This window comes from Centropristis striata, chromosome 18 (assembly GCF_030273125.1).
Source record: "Centropristis striata isolate RG_2023a ecotype Rhode Island chromosome 18, C.striata_1.0, whole genome shotgun sequence".
NCBI lineage: Eukaryota > Metazoa > Chordata > Actinopteri > Perciformes > Serranidae > Centropristis > Centropristis striata.
The window spans coordinates 18,384,188-18,410,472 of NC_081534.1; the positions used below are offsets into that span (position 1 = coordinate 18,384,188).

At 38.1% G+C, this 26,285-nt stretch overlaps 1 protein-coding gene across 2 annotated transcripts in view; it reads left to right on the top strand.

Annotated features, from left to right (window-relative positions):
* lpgat1 (lysophosphatidylglycerol acyltransferase 1) overlaps positions 1 to 26,285 on the top strand; it is a 70,871-nt gene that overhangs the window by 22,495 nt on the left and 22,091 nt on the right. For both annotated transcript variants that reach the window (XM_059355666.1, XM_059355667.1), the window contains exons 3-6: positions 93 to 211; positions 2,570 to 2,665; positions 8,729 to 9,008; positions 21,040 to 21,166. In XM_059355666.1, coding sequence (XP_059211649.1) covers positions 93 to 211; positions 2,570 to 2,665; positions 8,729 to 9,008; positions 21,040 to 21,166 — 622 coding nt within the window. The remainder of the gene's footprint in view (positions 1 to 92; positions 212 to 2,569; positions 2,666 to 8,728; positions 9,009 to 21,039; positions 21,167 to 26,285) is intronic.

The window sequence follows — 26,285 nt, forward strand, 5'->3', positions numbered from 1 at the left end:
ACAGGAAAACTCCACAGGGCACTTGTAAATTATATTACTAGCACATCCTGTTTTAAACATAATGCATTTGTCTGTTTGTTTTCGCCCCGCAGTAACGGAGTGGGGTGACGACGTACGGCCCATCTCTGAAGAAGAAGCCATGGTCATCGTCAACCACCAATCCACAGGAGATGTGTGCACCCTCATGATGTGCCTGCAAGACAAGGGCATGGTAAGAACAAAGGGAGAAGCCTTCATTCTGTCGCTTTTCAGGGAATCCAGGAATCTAACTTTAAGGTTGAACAGGGTCACCCCAGCGTAAATATAAGCCGTGGAGTTGTTTTAAGCTGCAGGGTTTTTGGCGCTGGCTGTATTTTGCTGAACAGGCTGCTGTTTGGGCATGTTTTTGTCTTTGTCGCTGCAAATAAGGAGTTCCTGCAGCATTGCACACATTGTTCTGAAGTTAATTCTGTTTGTTTAAGCATGTTTGCAGAGGGTTACCTAATGTATGAATTGTCAGTTTGTTTAGCTAAATGGTAGTCATTAGTTCAAATTAAAGGTTCCTCTGTTTCACATTTTGACTTTTTTGACGGTCAGTATGGCAGAAGGGAGATGTTTTTAAAGTCAAAACAGTCGACAACGTGGAGCCTGGAAAAGCAGCGCTGTGGTTTGCTGCATTCAAATGACAAAATGCGTTTTTGAGTTTTTTTAACAGATGTTCAAAGACTCGAGCGGTAGCTGCTTTGCATTCTTTCACACTGATAATTTTCAACAGGCAAGGAAGTGAAACGTGTCCAAACATCAGCACAAATACACCTTGTTGAATTTCACAAGAACACATTTCCATAGGAAATGACATGTCATGTTCTCCTACAAGGACCACACAGTGGTGTGGCAGTGTAAACATAAATAGAGATCAACAATAACACTTGTGTTACATAATTGGACGTAGTGACACACAAAAAAGCTATTATACAGAGAGATTTGGAGCTTTTCGAAAGGTTTTTTTTTAGGATGGCAAACACTTTCCTTGTGCGGTCGTGAAAGAAAATTTGCATTTTGAAGTTTACAGGGTTCTTAGAAAGTCTGGAAAGTTTGTAAAATGCTGAATTTTACCTGTAAAAGTTAGTAATGTGCTTGAATTTGAATAATATAATTTGAACAATTTTGCATCAACCTGACTATGCAAAAGTACTCAGAAGGCTACTTTCTGAAGCAAATAGCTTTTTAAAAGAATATTTTACATTATTATACATTAAACATGCAATGTTTTACATTGTTATTCAATTCCAGAAATGAAAACCAAGGGGAAAAAGTGATTAAAAACTAGGTTAATAGCTATGTTCAATATCAGCCAATTGCTAACCCTTTTTTAAATAAAGAATTAGTTCAAAATACAATTAAAATAAATACCACACAACTACTAAATCACCCCAAGCATCATTTTCTACATTATGTGTTCTCTAAGTGTATGTATGCCAATACGGATAGATATTGAATATCAGCATTTGAAATCATATTTGAAATGAAATGCTTTGTTGTTACTTGTCATTCATTGGCAGATTGGTTGATCCCTTACTCTGATTCCCAGTGAGTGTTGAATAATCATGATAAAAACAAAGTTAAAAATAAAGAGCTGGTAAAATAAAATTGAAAAGTGACAATATTCATTAATTGCTTTTGGTGTAAAGAAATTCTGCAAACTTTATAGTAGTAATTTAGATATGATAATAAAGTTTTTGATAATCTGAAAAGTTTTGGAGTAGGCACCTTGAAAGTGCTTGAATTTTACTGTTAAAAAGCTGAATTTATCTGCATTAATTAGAACATGATGCCAGACGGTGAAGTGACAGGCTGAAGTTTACAGCAGAGCATAGTCTTCTTCTTCAGACAGGAATGTCAGCACACAACAAAGTGTACAATTCCAGACTATAGCGTCAGTCTCTTTTGTAGCTGTGTTGACTGATCAGTTTCCCCTTCACTGTTAATGAGACAGACATTGTTAGAGGCTCAGCTGCTTGCTTAATTGCCATGGTTGACATCTATCCGCTTCACTTTTATACTAACAAGATGCTCATTAATCACAAACAGTAACCACTTCTATCTCCTGAAAGTCGACAGCAGAAGTGAGTTTGAAAACGGGGGTGTGGGGGGGGGGGGTCACATTATCTGTCGAGCCTGAAAGTCACTTTTCACTCAGATAATTGATTGTTTAACTCGGTAACGATACGCAGCTGGATGTCCCGCCACCAGAGTCACGCTGCAGATTGGCTGTGAATTCTGGGGCGGCAGGGACAGCTGTGTTGTGGTGTGTTTATTTTTTGGCTGAGGCTGGCACTGCACTGGAGCCTCCGAGCTGCGCTGCACAAACATGATGACATGATCCGCCTCAACAACTGCATCCCTGGCCCAGTTTATCCTCTTAGCACTGAAAGGACAGTAAGCCAAAGCTGCATCGGTGCAGGTCATGAGGGGTGGAAGCGCTCAGAGGGGCGGTATCAGTTTTTAGGCCCAGTGTCATGTGCTTTTGCTGAATGTGGGGTTGAGATTTTTGTTATATTATGTCTCTGACCATTTTTTTCTTCTTCAGGTGGTACAAAAAATGATGTGGTTGATGGACCATGTGTTCAAATACACCAACTTTGGCCTAGTGTCCCTCATCCATGGGGACTTCTTCATCAGACAGGTAAGAGAGTTTCACCCCTTTTAAAAGTACTACAATCTTTGGTGCTGTGTATGTCACTCTGTTCCACGCGACATTTAACTACATCCAGGGAGCTGCCGGGCAGGTTTTTTGAGTTTGTGAATAAGCCTCAAGGCTACATCTACAGTTGTCGCTGGGAGATGAAAGACTATTTTCTCTCACGTGTCAACACCTTGTTTTTCCCCCAGAAGGTTTCAGGATTACAGCCCAGAACCTGTAGGCCAACTCTTTCAACCTTCAGGCCACTGCTGGCCTGTTTTTAACCGCGCTCTAAAAAAGCGGAGTGGCTCCCCATCTGTTTGCTCCAGCTGGACAGCAGATATGTTAGTGGGCTTCCAGCGGCCATAGCGTCCTCTGAGAAGGATAACGGCAGTGGACAGTAGTGTGGGAGGGCTGCTCGGCCCCGCTGGGTCAGGCTGACCCTTTTGTTGTAGGGGCAGCTGGAACGGAGCAGCCGGCTCTGACAGGGCCCACACATGGAGCCTGCAGGGCTCCCGTTGGTCAGGGAATTCCTGGAAAATCAGTTCTTGTAGGGAACAATGATTTGCTGCAGATTCATAGAAAATTGCAGAATATCATCACACTGGGTGGATCCAATCTGATCTCATTTGTCTCTACGATATAGATGATAAATCTTTATTTTCTGGCTTTTGGTTGATTCATAATTTGAGTGGAGTTGTTTTTTTCCCCTGCAAAATCCAGTTTTACTATTACATGAATTTTGGGGGGGGATTTATGCATAAGACAGTTACGCAAAACTAAAAAAGTGATGCAATAATGCTGATTTCATTGTTTATGCATAAAGTTTTTTTTTAAAAGCACTGTATATGAGGAAAGATGACCTGGCTGCTTCCGAAAAGTGAAGCCAAAACGTCTCAAATCGCCCCCTGGTTGCTGGCTGCAGTATAGGTCATAAACCCCGCCCCCTCCACGTTAGTGGATGGGAAACTAAAAACTCAAAGTACATGTCAAATACAAAGGTCGTGTCTGTCATTTTAGGTAATAAACTAACCTGGCCTAGCCCAGCTAACCCTACAATTTTTTCTTTGGCACGGACACTTAAAGCTCTCTTTTGATGTGCGTTCACACACACAAAGTACACACTACGAAGATAAGTAGTCATGGCGTGTAACACTGTGATTGACAGCTGTGATTGACTTGTGAGTGGTCGGAGTGGTATGTGGGTGGGACTCCCATGTCCGGGATACTTTGGCTTAATTTTTGTACAGTGGGAGGAAGTGGATTGTTCATAGTTATATACATACTGTGATATGAACAACAGTTTCTGCTGTTTTTTAGTATCTCAAAATTTGACCATTTCAGGGTCTAACAGTTTTAACAGACTCTGAGTTAAATCATAATTTAAATTAATGGCAAAATGGATATAAAGATGTGATGTTTTGGACAAAATCACAACTGTTTTCACTTTTTCTTGTAAACAACAACATTAAAGATTGACTGAAATAAACGAAACTTTCATGCCTTTTAACTGTAATTTGAAGAAGATCACAAGAAACTGTTGCTACACAAAAAAGTAATAATAAAACAAAAGCGACTGTTAAATTCATCAAGAGATAGCCAGAGCAGAAGGGAAACTCCTGGAGTCACTACAGCTAGGTGTAATAATCGTGTAACTATTCATGTCACAATTATAGGTATTAATTCAAATGAATGTAGTATATTGCTCAGCCTCTACTATATAACTACTACTGCATGTCCGAATGCATCTCTTTATATAAGGGCTATGCATCTTCACTGGTCTCACGATTCGATTACGATTATCTAGTCCACAGTTCGATTCCCCGATGCATCACAATGTGTTACATCCTCAATTTTTTTATAATACAACACATGGTTAATTTTTCATCAAATACTGCTGGTCTGATAAATGTGGGTTCACTTTTCTTTATTAAAAGTGCTTTTAAAAAAGGCCGACATATGCTACAAGTTGTAACTTCTAACAACTTCCTACTGTTCTAAGGACATTCCTGATTACCAAAAATTCTGTAAACCAAAATAAATAGTATAGGCCTAGTCAACTGCATTTATTCCATCCTTTTTTACACACAAGTGAACACACCATGCAAGTCTGATTATCGATTATGGACTGTCACTGCATCAATGCAGAATCATCCACATCTGGATTTCGATGCATCGATTATACGATTATTTTCAACACCCCGTCTTTATATACATCTGATGCCTTCAGTGTTGGTAATTATTTGATAAGTTTTCACGTGGATGATAGATTGTGATTGTCCACATTTGTTAAAATTAATGAAAAGCTCACACATTCCTCACTCACTCCACGAGCTGCAGAAACACCACCGCCATCGCAAAAGGGAATTCAGTTTTTAGGTCATGGAAATGCTTTGCCTTGGAATTTCACATCCGGCAGTGTGCTGAGGGTGAAGCACCCCGAGCCTGCTAACAGCCAGACGGGCTGTAGTGGAAGGCTTGAGCTGGCTCAGTCATTTCTGCCATTCTCTCTCTCGCTCTCTCTCTCTCTCGCTCTCTCTTTCTCTCTCCCTCTCTCTCCATGTGATCCCCTCTGGCGTTCTTGTGTGCATTCTTGACATCCTTCCCCAGAATACTTCACACATCCACACAGCACAGCAAGCATCTGCCCCAGCCTCCCAAGCATCTGCTGTCCACTCAGGCAGGCAGACGTGTCTCTAACATCATTATGCACAGCACAACACTGCAGGCTTTGATGGCCGTAGCACTCTTAACTCTGGTTCAGGGCTGTAATTGGCCTTATTTTTCTTTGATAGTTTTGGTTGCTTTTCACCTTCTTAAACTCATGGAGGCATTACTCAAGATAGTGTTGTCATTTTTGATTTAAGGATGTACAGAGCTAAAACGTGTATATTCTGAAAACATTGAAATTAGTCATATCCGTCATCAGCAGCTGTTGACAATTTTCTGGTCACATGTCAACTGCCTAGCTTAATAAACTGTGAAGTCAAACCGGCAAGTAAGGCTATACTGTATAATATATAAGATACAGTGAGTGCAAGTGCATATTTTAATGTGCATGTTTGACCATCTGATTTCTAGGTGTCAAATTAATTATTAATGTCGGGGCGCAGAAACATGACTTTTCGATCTTTTTTCATAACGGCAAGTTAGATGGGGGTTAAAGGAAGTTTGATTTTAGTTTGCATAAGCATCTCTGCTGAAGGGACAAGGAAAGATGTGACAGTGTTGCTCTGCTTGCTCCTGAGATATTCTTAACCCTCAGGGCAGGTTGAGTGCATTTCATTCTTTATTTTTTGATAATTTATATTTTTATTTGATCTTGTTTTTTCCAGCTCAGCTCCTGTAGAAAGGCTAAAATACACTGTGTATAAAACAACACTCTTAAGGTTGAGCATGTAAAATGCACCATTGAAACCCATCAAAATGCAATTTTTGATCTCACTTACGTTAAAGCATAATACATGCATTTTATTAAATCTTTGTCAATCTGGGCTTTGGCCTTGGAATGATCATTTCTACTTCTTTCCACCAGATTGCATCATTTTGACCATATTCAGCATATAGAGAAAAAAAAACATGTGATTTAAACACACAATTCATTCACACAAGCATGTACTGCTTCAAATAAATCAAAAAATGGGTCACCTTGAATCACATCAGAGATGCAGCAATCTAGAGAGACAAACTCATAACAAAAAAAGAGTTCTTTACACAGCTGCGATTGCAGCCAGGTCTATACAAATTGTGGCGTCATGACACAAACCTGGCACATAAAGGGTTAAAATATTCCAAAATCAATTTGTGTTTATCTGTAATTAGGTCAGTTAAAATCAGCACAATAAAAGTAGAATATAATAACGTATAATATTTTGTGTTCAAGTGTGCAAAAAATTTGAACCGGCCCTATGCACAGTTAAACTCTCAATCAAAATAATAACAAATAGGGATTTGGTGACATGGTAAAGCAGTGTGGGATCATTGGAGTTGTGGTCTTCATCACCCTATAACCACCCTTCCAGATGAATTCTATCTGATGTGACTCAGGAAGAAAAAATGTTCATGGATGAGTTCATGTAATAAGTTTTATTTATGTAACGTTTAGTGACGTTTCGTTCAGTCATTTCATCCTAATAAAATAGCTGCAAATAATAATCCCAGTATCCTTGGTACCAGTTGACGAAAGCATGTGGGAGCTGAGACGAAGCTGAGCAGGTTGCTCACTTGAGAGACGGGGGGCCGAATATTTAAACCCTTCAGCTATAGATAAACCATCTGATGATTCAGTCAGATCCAACTTCAAGTCCAAATGCAAATCATTTTTTGTTTATTTAAAGCGTCAGACATTGGGAGAGCAGGAGATGTACTCTCCTCTTCCTCGCTATATATACAGCATTATTGTGGCTTACATTTCATTCAGTTCCACAGAAACAATCTCAAGGTCATGTTTGTCAATCGCTTGGTGGGGAAAAACACTTTATAGCTGCAGCTACAAAACCCTTCACTTGTGTTTTGGTGAAATAATCATTGATATAGGGCTGGGCGATATATCGCTAAAAAATATATCGATATATTTTTAAATGTGATATGGAATTAGACCATATTGCATATATATTTCTTAATATATAAATGCTGCCCTTACTAGGGTTTGTCATATTTAGTTCTTTTTGTAATGTCCGTTATTCTTCTCATGTAAATATATTTATTTCAGAAAAAGATTGGCCTATTTTATTTCATAGGCTATTTTTATTTAAGATATTTTTTTATTTAAATGTCCACTTTATGGAGCTTTGATTAAAAAAAACAAAAAAAAACTGTTATACAGTATTTATGTTTACTTAAATAAACGGTTTCAATAAAACTACTTGTGACATGTCATATTTTGCTTTGACTGAACATTTGCTCTCACTTTGTAAAAAAATATATATCGTATATCGATATTCAGCCTGAATATATCGGGATATGACTTTTGGTCCATATGGCCCAGCCCTACATTGATATTTTGTTTTCTTTTCAATGTGTTGTAAACCCTTTTACTACACAGCTGCATGTGTGCTCACACGACACATGCAGAGTCCAACCCAGCTATGCTAATGCATTTAAAATGGCTTTTGACTGGCCCTAACTAAAAATCAATCCTGCTCCCCTTCGTCCCGTTACCGCTAATGCTCTTAATGTTGTCAAGGCCATCATGTTTTGCATCCATTTCAGTCGTGCCATTAATGCTTCTCTGAGTGCTCCACAGTGTTTCTACATCTAACTTGTGATTTGTGTCGGCTTGTTTTCATCTGTTTGGTTGTTTGTGTGCCGACAAAAAAAGTCTATCTTGTTAAGTTAATGAATTTAGCGCTCAGCCTCAATGATTTTGTTTCCTGAGGGGGAATAAATAGAGCTACTGAATTTGATTTGAATGTAGTTTTATGAACAGCCCCCTTTTTTTTTAGATGACTGGTGTTTTCACCTGTTCAAGACTTCAACCCATCAAGACCTAGGTCCGCCAAGAAAAACACCCTAAATATATTTATTTTATCATAACTTATTTTTTCTTTTCAATACAACAAAGATTTGTGCAAAAAGTCATTTTAACTTAAAATATTGAGTCAAACAGCAAGATTTATTTGAGTTAACTCAATTGTCTTTGTTCATAAAATTCTTTCGCAGCATGGACACTCAAATATTTAAGTTGAAACAACAAGTTGGGTTTAACAGCATTGCCTTTTCCCTAAAATTCATTAAAATGTTTTGTTTTTTAAATCGTTAAATATGAAGAATTATCATATTTCTCAGCCTCTGCAGCTCATAGAAATATGAAATATAAACCCTCTGGAAGTTTAAACCCTTAGCGTCAACTATAAATCATTGCATTTGCCCTAAAGTACATTAACATTTTTTTTAAAACCTCAATAAACAACAAAAAAATTATGAAAATGTATTACACTGTGTACTTCTCTCCTGTCTTAAAGGCATATACACTCAAAGCTTTCATCCGGTCTAAATGGGTGAAATGACTAAACTATGATGCTTGTATATTTTATTTTTACTAACATATTTATTTTATTCCCACAGGGTAAAGCTCACAGAGACAAACAGTTGATCTACCTGAAAGATCACCTAGAGAAATACTACCACAGCCGCGACAGGAAGTGGATAGTGCTGTTCCCGGAAGGCGGCTTCCTGCGCAAGCGACGGGAAACCAGCCAGTTGTTTGCCAAGAAGCATTCTCTCCCCCACCTGACCCACGTCACGTTGCCTCGTCTCGGGGCCACCCACGTCATCCTAAAAACCTTGTCAGCCCAGCAGGAGAACGGCAGCGTGGGCGGCGACACTGGAACCCCAAACCAGACAGGTAACTGACACACACACACACACACACACACACACCGCTTTTCTCTGTGGCAGCGTTCTGTTTCCCAGATCCTTTCATGGGATTATTTGTGGGATCTATTAGGGCTGGGCGATATATCGATATAAAAAAAATCTATCGATATATTTTTAAATGTGATTTTTTTTTTTTTTAAATGTGCCAGCCCAGACAGCCTTCTTTTTTTTTAATAGACATGTATTTATTGAGTTTTAACAGTTTACAAAAATTACATTTTCATACATTTGACAAAGCATCAAAGTTAAACTATAAAGCAATCCACTCCCCCCACCCCAAAGGAAAAATAAATACTTAAAGAAAAGAAATAACAGAACTAATAATAATAATAGAAAATAAAATAAAAAAGTGGGTAACAACATTACATATCCCAGACAGCCTTCTATTAGCTTTTCAGTCTCATGTAACTCTCTGCTGGGTCACGTCACATCTTAAATAAGAAAAAACTGCATCTTAGCACACTTCATGAGAGCTGTTGCTCTCTTTGCTGTGATGGTATTTGTTTTTTTGAAATTGACATGGGTCTGTTTTTCCAGTTTCATCCATTGAATTTGAAAATAAAAGCACCAATTCAAGTAATTCTGGCAATTTTTCGAGAGCCACTTATTTGAACAGATTGAATTTGTTCTTTGAAGTTCGATGATTTTTTTTCTTCATGTTGGTTGATTCCTGAGGAAGTCTGGCAGAATTTCTATATTTTTTCCTTACTCTACTTCAGTCTGTAAACTCTGTGTACTGCAGCTCTTGATCAAATGTGGATCTCATGTTGGCCAGTAGGCCCGGCATGAAGCATGCTTCAAACAAGAAGCATTAAATCATCACCACTGTGTCCCACTGTCCTCTGGGAGTCCTGTTTTAAATGAAAGGGGGCTGCTGGTAAAGACTGCCAGGAGACGAAAGGGGTGAACACACAGAGGTGCCAGAAATTACATCAAGGTCCCTGAAACCCCAGTGGTTATTTGCAGGAGAGTCATTTTTCTGTCTCGAGACCAGCCCTAAATACAGCCAGTGAGCAGGAAGATAACTCTGCAGTTAACAACCTTTTTAGAGGGAAATTTCTTCTTTTCTGGTAGTTGCTTTTATTTCTAACAATTTAAAGATATTTTGCAGAAGAAATGGAAATCATCAACGCTTGGGAAATCAACTGACATGAACATTTCTTGAGTCCATATGTCTTTAGACAGATTCAGATCCAGATAGTTTACTGTAGTCTTTGCACTGAAGGTGACCCATTTTCTGAGAAAGGTCTTCCCTTTATTCCTCAGGAGAAACACCATATTTTTCCCACCACTAATGCCCGTGGTTTAACTAAGCAGAAATGATCCAGATAACACAGTAAACCTGCTTCTTGGAACCTTCCCCAGTGTAAAAAAAAAAAAAAAAGCACAGCGTTTAAAACGTCCATAAACATACAGATGCAATGAGTCCCTCACGCCCGTGCACACTCAGTTTACCCAGCGGACTCTCCTGGCTTTGCTTCAAAATCCATTTTAAGGGGGTGCTGTGTTAATAGTAATTTAGAGAGACTTTGGGCCAGCATTATTGAGAACGTGGCTCAGGGACTTTAGCCTTTCACGAGTTTGCTAACACAGCTCTGCTTCCGACAGCCTCAGCACTAACGGTGAGAGACTGTCTGTTTATCCCTCTGCAGGACAAACTGTCAGACCACAGCAGCAGTATCTCTCAATCAGCGGGTGTAAACATTTAGATATTTCTTAAATTAAATGCTGCATGGGCATTTTTTTATTGTAGCTTTTCTGTCTTTTCTTTTCTTTTTTTTACATTTATTTATTGATTTCACAAATTGTGCATACATAACTGAAACATCACCCACATTTAACACATGGCAGCAAATTATATTTTGCATGTGCACTTTTTTATTGTCGCTTTTTAAAAAAAAAAAGTATTACAGTAATGCATACACATCGTGCATACATAACCGAAACTCCCCCAAAATGTAGCACATGGCAGCAATAAAATTATAATAATATTAATAATATTCAACATAAAAAGATAGAAAAGACAGACTTACAACGGGCAAAAAAAAAACTAAAATAGAAAAAAAAAAAAAAGTTAAATAAACAAAACAAAAAAAAGCAAGTCTACAGCTACAAACATAAAACACAATTCTCAGCAGTCAATCCTAAAAAATTAGACATTTTCCCCCACTTCACACTGTCACCATTTTAAACAAATCCCTCCCCCCAAATTTCCTAGATTTTAAACCCATTAGCCTTCTTCCTCACTTTATATTCACATTCTTCCTACACAGAGCTATCAAGCGTGTCTTCTCTATTAGATAGAGAGGAAATATGTCTGGATAAATGCTTAATATGCTTGGTTTAGGACTTTGAGGTGTTTTTGAGGTAATTTTAGAGATACATTGTTTCACCGAACTCCTTTAAATCTCCTCACATTCCCACAGGCAGTGAAATTAAGTACGTTAATGACGGTTGCACTTATAGGATCGGTCAGGAATCTTAGGATCAGACTTGTTTAACTTCACCAGAGTAATGCACGTTTTCATTATCTAATTATATGGTTTTAATCTCAGCCGGGGGTGGAAGGTTTGTGTATGAGCCTTTGAACACATTATACCCTTTTCTTCCACTAAAATGTCCTAAAATCAGTTGTCTTCCACCATTATATTATATAATTGTGTAACCAGACTAGGGGTGTGCCATATCGTATCGTTCACGATAATACCGGTATATTTTTTTTATGGGTAAAAAAAATGCATATCACGATATTGGCAACATACCCTACTTCTTGACAAAGTGGCATAAGGATTTCCTATTAATTACCTAGACCTTGGCGGCCCGCCAGAGTCTCTTGTGCTGCTCTAGCGTCACATTTCAAGCTACTGAAAGTATATCTACACTATTCATAACATAAAGTTATTTTGCGTTGTGTCTCTGCTCAGCAGTGTCTGTCACCCGTCAGTCAGTCTAAGCCCCTACCCACCTCTCTGTCCTCCTCCAAGACATGCGCACGCATTCACACACACGCACTGAATATACCGAGCTGCCCTCCCACTGCGCTTCAAAACAAGCACCTACCTGTCTGTAATGTATCAGTCCCGTCCCCTCTCTCTCTCTCTCTCTGTGCGTCTGCGTGAGCCGATCTAAATACTGTCAACATGTCCTGTCCACAGTCTATGGTCCTGTCAGAGGTCCAAACGGTCCAAACACACTGTTGCATTGTGCCGTTCGTTAGCCGCGAGCTAACATTAGCTGACAAGTAAAGTTGTTTTAATCACAAAAAGCTACTATTAGTTCCTGTCGCTTCACAAATGCAGCTTTCAAAATAAGAGCACAGAATCCACCACAGAAATTACAAGAACACTGTCAAAATAAGATGCCTTAAATAAAACACAGAAGAACCTTTATTCTCCTTTTACAATAATTAATTAAAATAGGCAATGATGTGTTTGTGAGGTGTTTGCTCACATTTAGCTCTCAAAGTGGACGAGATTGATCACATTGTACTATAAAATGTACAAAATTTTCTCCCAGGGGGCCCCCAGACCCCCTAGAAGGTTATTTTTTATTATTATTCACTAATACTCAAGTAAGTAATTTTTTTGTATTTGGCAACTGTTGAGATTTGCAATTTACACTACATTTAGATTTATGATTGATTTTTATTTTGTTGTACAATTTTTATTTATTTATATGGACTACAAAATAATTTTCTATATATTTTTCAGTATTTTTGATATCGTCAAGAATATCGTTATCGCGATAATACTCTGAAATATCGTGATAATCTTTTAGGGCCATATCGCCCACCCCTAAACCAGACCTTTGCTGAAACAATTTTTTGCAGCTCTTTTCCTGCTCATTTAGCACAAAGTCAACAAGCACTGAGGACAGCAGAGGTTTTGTTTATGACCTCTGGCAGGAAAGGGATTTTTAAACATTTTGGGGTTTTTAAACGTGTCAATCCTTTTCATGTCACATTACATTTTTTTCCCCCTTGTGTATTTCCAGTTCGTCTCCCAGTTTTGCGTTTATCTCCCTGTGTCATGTCCTCCGTTCCAGCAGCTCAGGAGGAGGGGAAGCTGGTTGCTGCAGTAGGGCTTGTCCTTCCACTTGAATCTCGCTAATGGCATTAAAACCTAGGGCAAGAGGAAAAAACACACACATACCCAGAAGACCGCTGTGTCCCTCACTGCCCTGTGTGTGTGCGCGTGTGTGTGTGTGTGTGTGTGTGTGATCAAAGACACAGCTCTGTCTCCCTCTGACCCTCCCTGATGCTCTGCAGAGGTGCCCAGAGCTTGCTGACTCACTCAGAGACAAATGGGCCACTTGGAGGAAATAGGATTTGATGTAAATGTGTGTGCCGCTGTGTATCAGCCATGCAATGTCAGCTGGGGCTAAATACACTGTGCGCCGCAGATACGAGGCACATGGGCCGCGAGTGTAGTTCATAGCCTGCAGGGAGGCTCCGTGTGCAGCGAGGACTGATAAGGTTTATGTGTTATAAAACAGCGTTTACAGTCTGCAGGTATGCAAAGTTCACAGCCGTGACTCATTTAGGGTGGGAACGGAGCGCCACGTGACCCAAAGGTAAATGAGTTTTAATAGCGGCGACCAATCAGAAGCATTTTTTTTATCCGTGTTTTAGTCGGTGGGAGGGGACATGTGTGGGTTTTAAGTGTTGTAATTGGCCTGCAGAGTGGCCTGATAGAGAGCCAGATATCTGCCAGTGTGTTTCCTTCCTCTAACTGTTTACAGAAGGACAGGGCCTCTCTGATGTCATCTTAAATTACCGCGGCTGCTGTTATTACAGTATTGTTTGTCACAGCGGACAGGGCACCAGCGATACCTTGGCTCGGGGCCGCTCCGTTCCTTTGGCCACTCACAAGAGACGATGGCTGCCTTTCAGCACACTTGGACAGACATCTAGATCCAATTACCCACACAGGGATCGCTGTGGTGTTGGCCATTCCCTTCAATGCCGAGGATGCCTATCAAGTCACAGCAACGTTGGTATAGATGAGCCAGCAGCCTGTGTGCCTCAGCTGCTGAATCCAAAATAATGCAAAGCAAACCGAGGTGTGCGCTCTGAAAGGACGTGCGTCATTCGTGGTCTCCTGCCCCTCACTCTGCACGCAACGAGCTAAACACACTCCTGGAAAAGGTTGAGGACAATTTCAAAGCAACTGAGGAAACAGTTTTCGACAACAAATTTAATTATAGAGATGAAAAGAAATTATGAATCAGATGGATGATATTGCATAATCATAAACCATCAGCACACACACAAGCACATGCATAGGGTATCTTAATGTTCATATTTCTGTGATTGTTTGCTGTTCAAATATTTGCAGAAATTGCATTTTTCATGCTTTGGTAATACTTTTCTTGAAATTCTCAGGCCAAAGAAGCCCAGCTGAATTGTATCTAAATGTAAATCAGAGCTGGAGGGTATGATAAAGGTATTATAAAATTTGAATTGGTACATTGACGAGGAAAGTATAAACAAAATTCCAAATTGGTGACATTAGTGTGCTTCATACCAGTAAAAAACAGAACAACACAGTCCCTAAAGGAAGCATAACACGGTCATTTATCTAATAGAAACACACATGGGGAGGCATCCTGGTGTCTCCCCCTGTCACTCTGTCTGTACCACTATCAAATAAAGCCAAAAAACAAAACACACATGGAGTCTACACGAGTAAACGTATAAAGAGTAAAATAGATAAAAGTTAGCTAACAGTAATTTACAGTTACTCAAAATGCTGTAATAGCGACACATTCAGCTGAATTGGTTGAGCATTGTAGATTTTCTGCAATATCACTGAGGAAACTGTAATTTAGGGATGAAACTATTCACAAAAATCCCGGTTCAGCATTTACCTCGGTATTTGCAATCAATCTGGTACATTTTCAGTACAACAGATAAAACATAACAAATGCAGAATAGCAATTTAATTCTTTCTGCTTCTTCTTTTTTAAATGAGCCTAAAGCTAGGGCAAATAAATAGTCTCATATTGTCAATAAAACAAAAATAAATAACAGAAATATACGTAAAGTTTATACAGTTCAGCAAACCCACGATCCTCGGTTTCAACACCAATCTATATATCTCTTATTATCATATTTGTACCCATTGTTTCTACTTTTTGTATTTTTTGCATATTGACTTTCTCTAATCTTCTGATTTTCTATTTCTGCTGCTGTTTTTGACTTGCAGTACTTGCCTTAATCTCTATTTATAAGCAGTGGTGGAAAAAGTATTCAGATCCCTTACTTAAGTAAAAGTACTAATATCACATCAGCATCAAAATGCAGTTAAAGTATCAAAAGTAAAAGTACTTATTATTCAGAAGGCACCCACTCAGATAAAAATGATTAAATGTGTTCCAAATATATTATTGGATGATTATTATTGATGCATTATGTAAGCATAAAAGCATTGTATTCTTAACATACTGTTATGAGATTTAATTGAAACAAAAGTCACTTGAATCACTTCACTATCATGTTTTTTATGTTAATTCTCGACCTAATAAGTAACTAAAGCTTTCAGCCAAATGTAGTGGAGTAAAAAGTACAATATTTGCCTCAAAATGTGAAGTAGAAGTAAAAGTTACATAAAATGGAAATAATAAGTAAAGTACAAATACCTCAAAACTGTACTTAAGTAAATGTACTTAGTTACTTTCCACCACTGTTTATAAGATAGATATTTTATACTGCCCTCCCTGTTGCTTACCCACATGCCCCCAGACTGCTCCGTACACACCCTTCAACATTTTTTTCTGTATTTTATGCGTGTGAGGATGTTTGAATTGTTGGACTCGGTAGCAACATTTCCTGTTTTTCTGTTGTTGATGCTGATGTGGTGTAATATAAACGGGCCCAATCAGTTGTAGCTTCACTTTGTTACACGGACGTGTGGTATGTTTGTCTGGCATAAAGCAGCCAGTGTGCTCGGTGAGGGAAGAGCTTCCTGCACAGTAACAGCAGCCCGTGACATTAGTCAAGCAGTCAAATATGCTCGCCTCATTTTAGATCTGTCTGTGCCGGCTGAGCCTGCTACTGTTTTCTGCTTCAAGCTTGTTCGGCTTAAAGGAACACTACAGCGTTTAGTTAATGCTGTCAAAACCTGGTCGGGTTCATATCTGCCCGTCTGGAACAAAGACAGGTCTGGGATGTGTTTAGAATAGCTTAGCTCTAATGGTAGACACGAGGGGAAACATGTAGCTGCTGTCATGAGTCAAGAAATATGGTTTTCAATAATGTTTGTGGTCGAGGATCTGCTCTTGTTTGTTTCCCACCACTCCCAGAAGTGACACACATTATTGACTTTCTGTGTAAAAGTCACTGTGTTTTTATTGTCAAAGCTACAGCATACGTACACACAGACACACAGACACACAGACACACAGACACACAGACACACAGACACACACACACACACACACACACACACACACACACACACACACACACACGTCTCATAAGTCAGCTTCAGTCTTGCAATGAATAACCGGCAAAAGATTTCACCCTCTTAAGCCTGAGCAGTTTCAGGGCGTGTTTTTGTGTGTGTTTGTACATTTTACTCACTCTGGCCGTGTTTTTCACTGTATTATATATGTCCTGCAGCTTTTTATAGAAACGGCACAAAATCATAGGTGATATGTCGATATACAAAACATATATCTATATATTTTTAAATGTGATATGGAATAAGACCATATCGGATATATCGATATAGTTCGATTTTCTTCTTCTTTATATATATATATATATATATAAATGCCACCCTAACTACGGTTTGTCATATTTAGTTCTTTTGTAATGTTAGTTATTCTTTTCTCATATAAATATATTTATTTCAGATATATTTTGTTTCATAGGTTATTTTTATTTAAGATATTTTTTTTTTATTTAAATGTGCACTTTATGGAGCTTTGATTTGAAAAATAAAAGAGGTACTCCTGTTGTTACACAGTATTTATGTTCACTTAAATAAACGGTTTCAATAAAACAACTGGTGACATTTCATACTTGACTTTGACTGAACATTTGCTCTCACTTTGCGATAAAAATATAAGGATATTTATATATTGTATATCGATATTCAGCCTAAATATATCTGGATATGACTTTTGGTCCATATCGCCCAGCCCTAAATCATGGCATGCAGAACTCACAAGATCTTTGTGCAGTTAAACACACTTATAGTGCCAAAAAGTCATACAAAAAGACAAAATGCAAGTTTAATTTCTTTCATTATTAATTTGAACAAGAATTAATATAAACATCCTTTGTATAAGTGACCAAAAGTGGTCTACACTTACAATCTTTCATCCTTTTAGATACTGAAATTATATTGAAATTACATTTTTACAACCTCCACTTACCTCTTCTGTCCTCACCTCTCTGCTCTGTGTAAACAGCAGTTCAGCCTAATTTTCATCAAATATTTGTCACATGACTGTTGGTCTTAGCTGAAATATTCATGGCTCTACAGTTGTGTTGAAGAGCGCAGATTTATAATGATTTTCACAGGATGTGGTTTATGCAAAATGACATGAAGAATGAAATGATTTTGATGAAAATATCAGTATTATAGTTCTAATTTTTCCTGATGGAAATGTTTGTCATACATGATTAATTTAAGTACTTCTGACAGTTTCTGTTTCTGTTATTGCAATTTCTCTCTATGATAAAAGGTGTAATTTTGCCATTTTCCTCTTTTTTTTTATTGAAAGAAAACACACCTTTCAAACCCACCGGTGGGTTGTTGGGTTCACAGGGTTAATGTAGAGAAAATACATCATCCTGTTATTTATTATATATTGTGGTTACGTGCAGCGGAGCACAGTGCTGACCCCGTTTATTGTACATGTACAATACACGCACACATGCTCCCTTGCAGCTGACAAATATGTATCACATGTTTGGCATTCAGTCTCCCATCTGTCAACCTTCACCCTCCTGTCTCACTTCTGTCTTCACCTGTCGTCTTCCCTGTCTCACCCTGCCACAAATGGATCGGCCACTCAGCTTTTTTAAGCACTTTCTGAGGTTATTCACTGGTGAAATAACTTCATATGACTAGGCCTGTCACGATAATTACTATATCGACTTATCGTTCGTTTTTCACCAGTCGCGCTGCTTCTGTCCCTCCCCTGGCGCTCAACCTGCTCTCTGTGGGAGGTGCGGCTCTCACACACACACACAGTGCGGACGCTAGCCAGCTGAAGCATAGTGAGTGTGTTACTCGAAGTTATGTTTACTGACAGCTGCACAACTCCAGAAAGTTTAATGAAATAAAAGGAATTGGTGCCAAAGCCAGAGTAGTGTGGGAACATTTAGAATTTCACTGTTCAGCTCAGCAGCTTCGCAACAACTGCAGCCGCCGTGGCTAACTGTGCACAGCATCCATGCCGGTTGTTATTGTAAACAACCGGCACGCTAACTGTCCACGTGGTGTCCGCTGCTAATTGTAAACAAACCAGCATCGCTAACTGTGTCCAGTGCTTTTTGTAAACAAACGGAGGTCGCTAACTCAACACATGCTACTGCAGCACATACACACTGTAGCTACTGCTACAGAGCTAACTGTTAGCCTGTTAGAGCCAACTGCCTAACAGCCTCTTAAAGGAGCCACAACACTTATAGTGGACACGTTATAACGCAGACTTTTTGTGCTACTTAAGTTATACTGCTGTTGACAGGCAGTAGGAATTGCTAAAAAAATCTCTGAAACAGCTGTTTATATATTATTTATAATATATAATAATATAATATTTATATCAGTGCAGTTTCTGTTTACAGAGCCTAAGAGTCTGTTTTATTTGTTTTGACTGTAGATTATCTCTTTTTTTGTTTATCTAGGATGTTTTAGTATTGGTTTCCACATTTCAATTACAATGTTTAAAATTCTTGAGATTTAAAAAGTGATTGTTGTGGAAAAAGGATGAACTCCACAATACTATTGTTTATTGCTATAGTTTCTGGTAAAATATATCGTGACAGGCCTACATATGTTGAAATATTTCTTTTACTGTGACTCATTATTGTAGCTGCCAGCCACATTCTGTCAACTTGTGCCTTCAGCTGGTCAGATTGTGTTTCCCACCAGTCACTTTGGCAGGTGACCAGACCCCCGTTTGGCTGCGTCATAGAAAAATCTCCAGGGACACCTGGTAGTTACAGATACTGGTCATAATCTGGATGACGGGGGTTCATTGAAGAGTCATTGAATCTCTACCAGCTGTGGGGCTGCTGGGCTGTGTGTCCTCGACCTCACAGCCTCCATGGTTGTGGACACACAACAAGGCTTTCACTGTGTGAATTATGAGTATGTCATATCTGAAATACTGAGTGAAGTGTTCAAGCTGAGATCCCTGCCTCCCCCAAACTCTCGATACTGAAACAATACAACGGCAAAAACTTAAAACAGCAGAAACAAGCTAGGGCAAATCTAGTATATGGGTTACTTGAGTATTTCCTTTTTATGTAACTTTATACTTCTAATTCACTACATTTTAAGGTAAATATTGTACTTTTTACTCCACTACATTTATCTGACAGCTACTTTTGACACGAAAATCATGATACATTTTAAATAAGATATTTTGTTTTTTAACTTAAACCTCATAACAGCATATTAAGTAGTTAAAATGTAAGTAAGTAAGTAAATCAATACAAATCTAATAATATATTCTGCTTAACGAGTACTTTTACTTTTGATACTTTAAGTACATTTTGATGCTGATACTTTTGTACTTTTACTTAAGTAAGTTTTGAATGCAGGACTTTTAGGTGTAGTGGAGAAATTTCACAGTGTGGTATTAGTACTCTTACTGAAGTAAAGGATCTGAATACTTTTTCCACCACTGGTTATGGCTGACCGCTTTTGGTCAATGCAATTTTTTTTGGCCAATGTGTTGCAGGAACTGTTAATTGTAGTGTCTATGATGTGAATAGTTTGAATACTAGTAGTTAGTAGCATATTCTTTTGTGCCTATTATACAAACAAGTAATATAACGCTTAACGATCGAATAAACCATCACTCTCACTGAGACCCCCACATGTTTTTACGTGCGTAGTCTATTTTTGTGGCGGTTAGTGAATCGCTTTCTACATCGAGACAGATGTATAAATCACACAGATATCCTGCTGTAGGCCGATATGTATTTATCCTCCAAGAAGCCAACGAGAAGCTCACAGACAGACCAGGAGCTTTGATAAATCAATTAACATTCGGTTGTAGATGTCGTGCATTGGGGCACGGCTGTGAGTGCATCAGAAGCCATGTTTCTTCTTTGATTTCGGCAGTTGCAAAACGGAAAGTATTCACTCTCATGTGAGGGCTGGGCGATGTGGACCAAAAGTCATATCCCGATATATTTAGGCTGAATATCTATACATGATATCCCAATATTTTTATTGCAAAGAGAGAGCAAATGTTCAGTCAGAGTCGAAGCCAAATATGACATGTCAGAAGTAGTTTTATTGAAACCGTAACCTCCAATACTGATTAACAGGAGTACCTTTTTAAAAAAATCAAAGCTCCATAAAGTGCACATTTAAATAAAAAATATCTTAAATAAAGATAGCTTATGAAATTAAATAGAAAAAACAACATTTATATGAGCAAAGAGTAACGAACATTACAAAATAACTAAATATGACAAACCCTAGCATTTATATTTAAAAGGAAAAAAAATTGAACTACGTCGATATATGCAATATGGTCTAATTCCATATCATATTTAAAAATATATTGATATATTTTTGATATTGTAAGCCCTAACATGTAGCTTTTTTAAAATTCTGTTTGGGCTTTTAAACAGATTATAATCTATATATATGATATGAATATTAAGCTCCATGTTAATGTGATTCCTGTCATTATTAAAGTAACAGTACTAATCAAATGGGCTATAGTCCTTTTTTTTAACGTCAGGGTGTTGTGGTACCTGTCAGATGTGTCCTAACTTCCTGTATTTGTTTCTTCCACGACAGGTAATAAACGTAAAGGCCTGCAGTGGGTAATAGATGTGACCATAGCTTACCCCAAAGCAAGACCCATGGACATCCAGACCTGGATCTTTGGCTACAGACCTCCTACAGTCACACATGTACACTACAGGTAAGAGTAAAATGTCATTCACGTGATGAATGAGAGAGAGGGACACCTGATCCATTTTTACTATGCAAATTTACTATGCAGCCAACATGCAAAGAAACTGCACCACATGACATCATGAAATAAGTGCAGCATAATCTTGGTAGTTTTGTTTTGTTAATGCCGTTTAAACCTTAAATGATTTTTGGTGCTTGCAGGTAATTATTGCTTGTAAACTGTAAAGTTTTGGTGACAAAACAGCTGCTGTTTGCTCCTTTCACTCGGTTCTTGTGAGTGTTGGAAGAAGTATTCAGACCCCTTACTTAAGTAAAAGTACTAATACCACACTGTGAAATTACTCCACTATAAGTAAAAGTCCTGCATTCAAAACTTACTGAAGTAAAAGTACAAAAGTATCATCATCAAAATGTACTTAAAGTATCAAAAGTAAAATCTTGTTGTGCAGAATTACCCCACTCAGATTGTTTGATATATTCTAAGTATATTATTAGATTATTATTATTATTATCGGTGCATTTATGTAAGCAGCGTTTTACTGCTGTCAATGTAGGGCTCATTTTAACTATTTAATATACTTTATGTGGTTTAATTTATAAACATGCGTAATCATTTTACATAGATCATGTTTTTATGTTAAATCTCGACCTGAAAAGTAGCTAAAGCTGTCAGCTAAATGAGGAGTAAAAAGTACAATATCTGCCCTTAAAATGTAGTGAAGTAAAAGTAAAAGTACCTCAAAATTGTACTTAAGTACAGTACGTGAGTAAATGTACTTAGTTACATTCCACCACTGGTTCTAGCCCACAACATTCAAAACAAACCAGAGAAAAATAAATATTTTTTTCATGAGAGTTTGTTTTACCAGAGTCAAATCAGTGGTCTGCTGAAAAGAAAAGTCACAGAGGTCGTCTACACAGAGACTTTGAGACTGTGACTCATTTTTAGTAGCGTTCACTTACATGGAGGGAGAACTTCAGGTTTAATATCCACCCACTGATAACACAAGTCACTGCAGAAAAAACCCACCTTGCATTACCTGGTGAGTCAGCAAAACACACCTGACATTAAAGGTTCCCTGTGGAGCTTTAGACCTCTTATGGAGTGTGTTTTTCTATGAGTGGGTCCCCGTTTTGTTTTTTCCGTGCATGCTTGTGACATTTCCAAGAATTTACAGTGACTCAGTTTCTGCTGCGAAATAAATATTCAAAGATGAAACAATAATTTGAACAATTGAAAGACAGAAAATTAGCCGGCATGATAATAGATTCTTCAGCCAGCTATTCGAGAGGATCTCCTCATAAATGATAGTCAAAAACAAAAGTTATTTGGTCAGTTTGAAACCAGTAATTTGAAGATCTTAGGGTTTGGGAAATGACAACGGACATTTTTCACATTTTACAAACAAAGTAATTTTACAAATTACAAAATAGTTGGCACATTGTCTAAAATGTAAATAAAACCAGATGCCATCATTTTCTAATAATCTTTTTTGGACATGTTTTTTTAATAAATACACATTCTGATTTTGATTCATTCTGTTTTTATTTACGTTTTACACAGCGTCCCAACTTTTTTGTAACCAGACTTGTATTAAAAATGCAGTTATCACAACACAGAAGTTCATCAGCTTGAACAATAAATATACTGTCTTTGGGACATTTCTTATATTGAAAACTGTACAAAGGATTAGCAAATTATTGTATTTTTTGGATTTAGGTTTGTAGCTGACATCACTATTGTTTACACAACATAGCATAACACATAGCTGCTTATTCTGCAGATAAAACTTATTCCTCATAAAGAACTGGAAATGGGTTTGGTGACAGCTATGATGAAGTATGTTTTTCAATACTTTCATAACAACAGCAGTTTGACTTCTTATCAGCTCTGTTTATCAGCTATTATTTAATTATCGGAAAATAACATAATGATATCAATGGACCATTATCAGCCAGATATAATGTGCATCCCTAATAAAAAGTAAACACATTAACCATGCTGTGTTCTGCAGCTAAAAATATCACGTCTCTGCTGCATATGCCCCTCCATAATGTCCTGCTGTCACTGCCCTCCAAGTTCCCCTCTGCTGCTAATCCACCCACTGGAGAATATGATGAAGGTGGGCCAGGATTAGATTTTCTATAGGCTCTGTTCAAGATGAATGCTGCCCTCTGTGTATTGTCTCGACAGGGTATAACATAAGGGTTGTATCCAGGCTCAAGCCACAATCATCAGGTAGAAGACCCTTAACATTCGCCTAGGGGTGTGCCATATCGTGTCATTCACGATTATACAGGTATAATTTTTTTCAAGTAATAAAAATGCATATCATGATATTGGCAACATACCCTTCTTGATGTAGTGGCGTAAAGGTTTACATTAATTACCTAGACTGTGGCGTCCCGCCAGAGTCTCATGTGCTGCGCTAACGTCACATTTTAACTACTGAAAGTATATTTACACTATTCATAATATAAAGTTATTTTGCATTGAGTCTCTGCTCAGCAGAGTGTCTGTCACCCGTCAGTCAGTCAAACCCTAACCCACCTCTCTGTCCTCCTCAGAGACATGCACGCACATTCACTCTCTTACACACACACACACACACACTGAATATACCAAGCCGCCCTGCCTACCTGTCCGTATCAGTCCCGTCCCCACATCATCTCTCTGTGTGTTCAGTGTGTGCACGTGCCAAACTAAATACTATCAACCTGTCTGGGCCTGTCAGAGGTCCAAACACACTCTTGCATTATTCCGTTGGTCAGCCGTGAGCTAACATTAGCTAACAATTAAAGTTGTATTAATCACAAAAAGCTACTTCCTGTCGCTAAACACATGCAACTTTCAAAATAAAAGCACAGTGTTTTAACAGAGTCCACCACAGAATTTACAAGAAGACTGTCAAAATAAGATGCTTTAAATAAAACATACAAGAACCTTTTATTTTCCATTACAATAATTCAATAAAATAGGCAATGATAAGATCAGTGTATATGATGGAATAGTGGCATTAGAATGTGTGAGAGGCAAACAAATTTGGGCTTTTATGAAAAAACATTCTCCGGGGGGGCATGCCCCCGGACCCTCCTAGCCAGCTGTTTTTCAACACTATCTGGCTACTCCATGTCCTAGTGGAAAGCCCTGTTGACTATAAATCAGGTGTTTGCTCACATTTAGCTCTCAAAGTGGATGAGATTGATGCATTTTACTAAAAATGCCCCCTAGATGGTTATTTTTTATTGTTTGCTAATGCTCGAGTCAAGAGTACATTTTTTGTATTTGGCAACTGTTGAGATTTGCACTTAACACTAAATTTTAGATTTATAATTGATTTTAATTTTTTTGTATGTATTTTATTATTTATACAGACTAAAAAAATCATATTTTCTATATAATTTTCAGTATTTTGTAATATCGTCAAGAATGTTGTTATTGCAAAAATAGCCTGAAATATTGTGATATTCTTTTAGGGCCATATCGCCCACCCCTACATTCACCCCTGAATGCCCTCCTGACTCCGCTCACGTGTGTGTGTGTGTGTGTGTGTGTGTGTGTGTTCACGTCTGTGTGATCGGGCAAAGTAAAAGATGATTTATGAACCCCGGCCTGCTGGCTCCTCTCTGGAGGCGTCTCTGCCCACTTGGGCCAAAGCTAAGGACTCATTAAGTCTGTAATTAGACGAGTAGAGGATGCACTAGTCCTACCCCACCTCTGAGACTCTCTAATCAGCCATTGACACAATCAGCCCCCCTTCCCACCCCCCCACGCTTGGTCAGCAGCTCTGCAGGCTGGGGACGGACAGGAAGGCACCAAACCAAGCTAGAGGCACAGCTGTTCACGTAACCAGTGTGCACACTCGGTTCCAGTCGTGCTGATGACGCTGATCAGACAGAAGTTAGGCCCGTGCTGGTGCAGGTGCAGAGTCAACAAGAGGATTAATCTGCCCGGCGATCAAGGGAGCACTGTGGGGGAGTGAGCAGGAGAGCGTGCCACCCAGCATAACCACAATAATCTATCATTAGGTTAAGTCAATGATTCTTCACTACTGGTTGAAGTGTTCAGGGAGTAAAAAAACAGGTTTGAAGTTGCTTCAGCAGCTCTGTGTTAAATTGATCTTTTATCTGATTAATTTATCTTTTTCAGTGCCACAAAAGGACACAAAAAGGGATTTACTTCAGACAGTGTAGGTCAGGGGATTTGAGTTCTCAGGGGAAGGCAGTGAATTTTTATAAATGGGTCAGTTCACCAGAATATTCTGACAAATTGTGTTTTGAGTTTGTTGCATCAGATGTTTTTTTTAAGTTGTGTGTTTGTTTGCTCATCTGCAAATCAACCTAAAAAAATCATCCTGCTGAAGAACCAATTTGGGGTAAAAAATGTTTTCCTAATGTGGTAAAAATATATTTTAAACAGATAATTTCTTAGTGTAGGGCTGATTAATTCATTGATTTATTGGTTTTCGGGAACATACAAATGATATACAAAACTGTGTAAAGGAGCCAGTCCCTTAATATGTAAAAAAAAAAAAAAAAAAATAGACATCAAAGTACTGAAAGAATGTGTTTCCATATCGAGAATTGTCAACACAAACATAACCTGAAAGAGACAAACTAACATGGCATGACATACAAGACCATACAAATAATAATAATAAATAAAATACAAGACAAGACAATCAATACTACTACTACTACTACTACTAATAAAAGTAATAAGTTATAACAATAACAAAGATTAAAAGGAAAATAAACTCAATTAAAGAAAAAAAATAAAAACAATAAAAATAAGAACCTACAACATCAGTGGTTAAAATCTGAATTTTATTGAACGTACAATATGAATTTGTGCAATATCCAAATGACAGGAGCCGCAAGATTTGTTAAAGGCAAAATATGTCTCAAAATACCTTTTGAATGAAGAATTGTTGTGCTCCAGAGATGTCCCAGTCTACAAATTGTATTCTACAGACTAAAGAAAACAGTTTTTCCTACCATTATAAGACTTTAAATCTGTAAAATCAATGTGGAGAGCATCAAAATTAACAGATTTTTTCTCAAACTAATGGTAGTGGTGTCCTCAGTGGACAGGTTTTTTGTGTTTATTTAGTTTCTGCTCTACA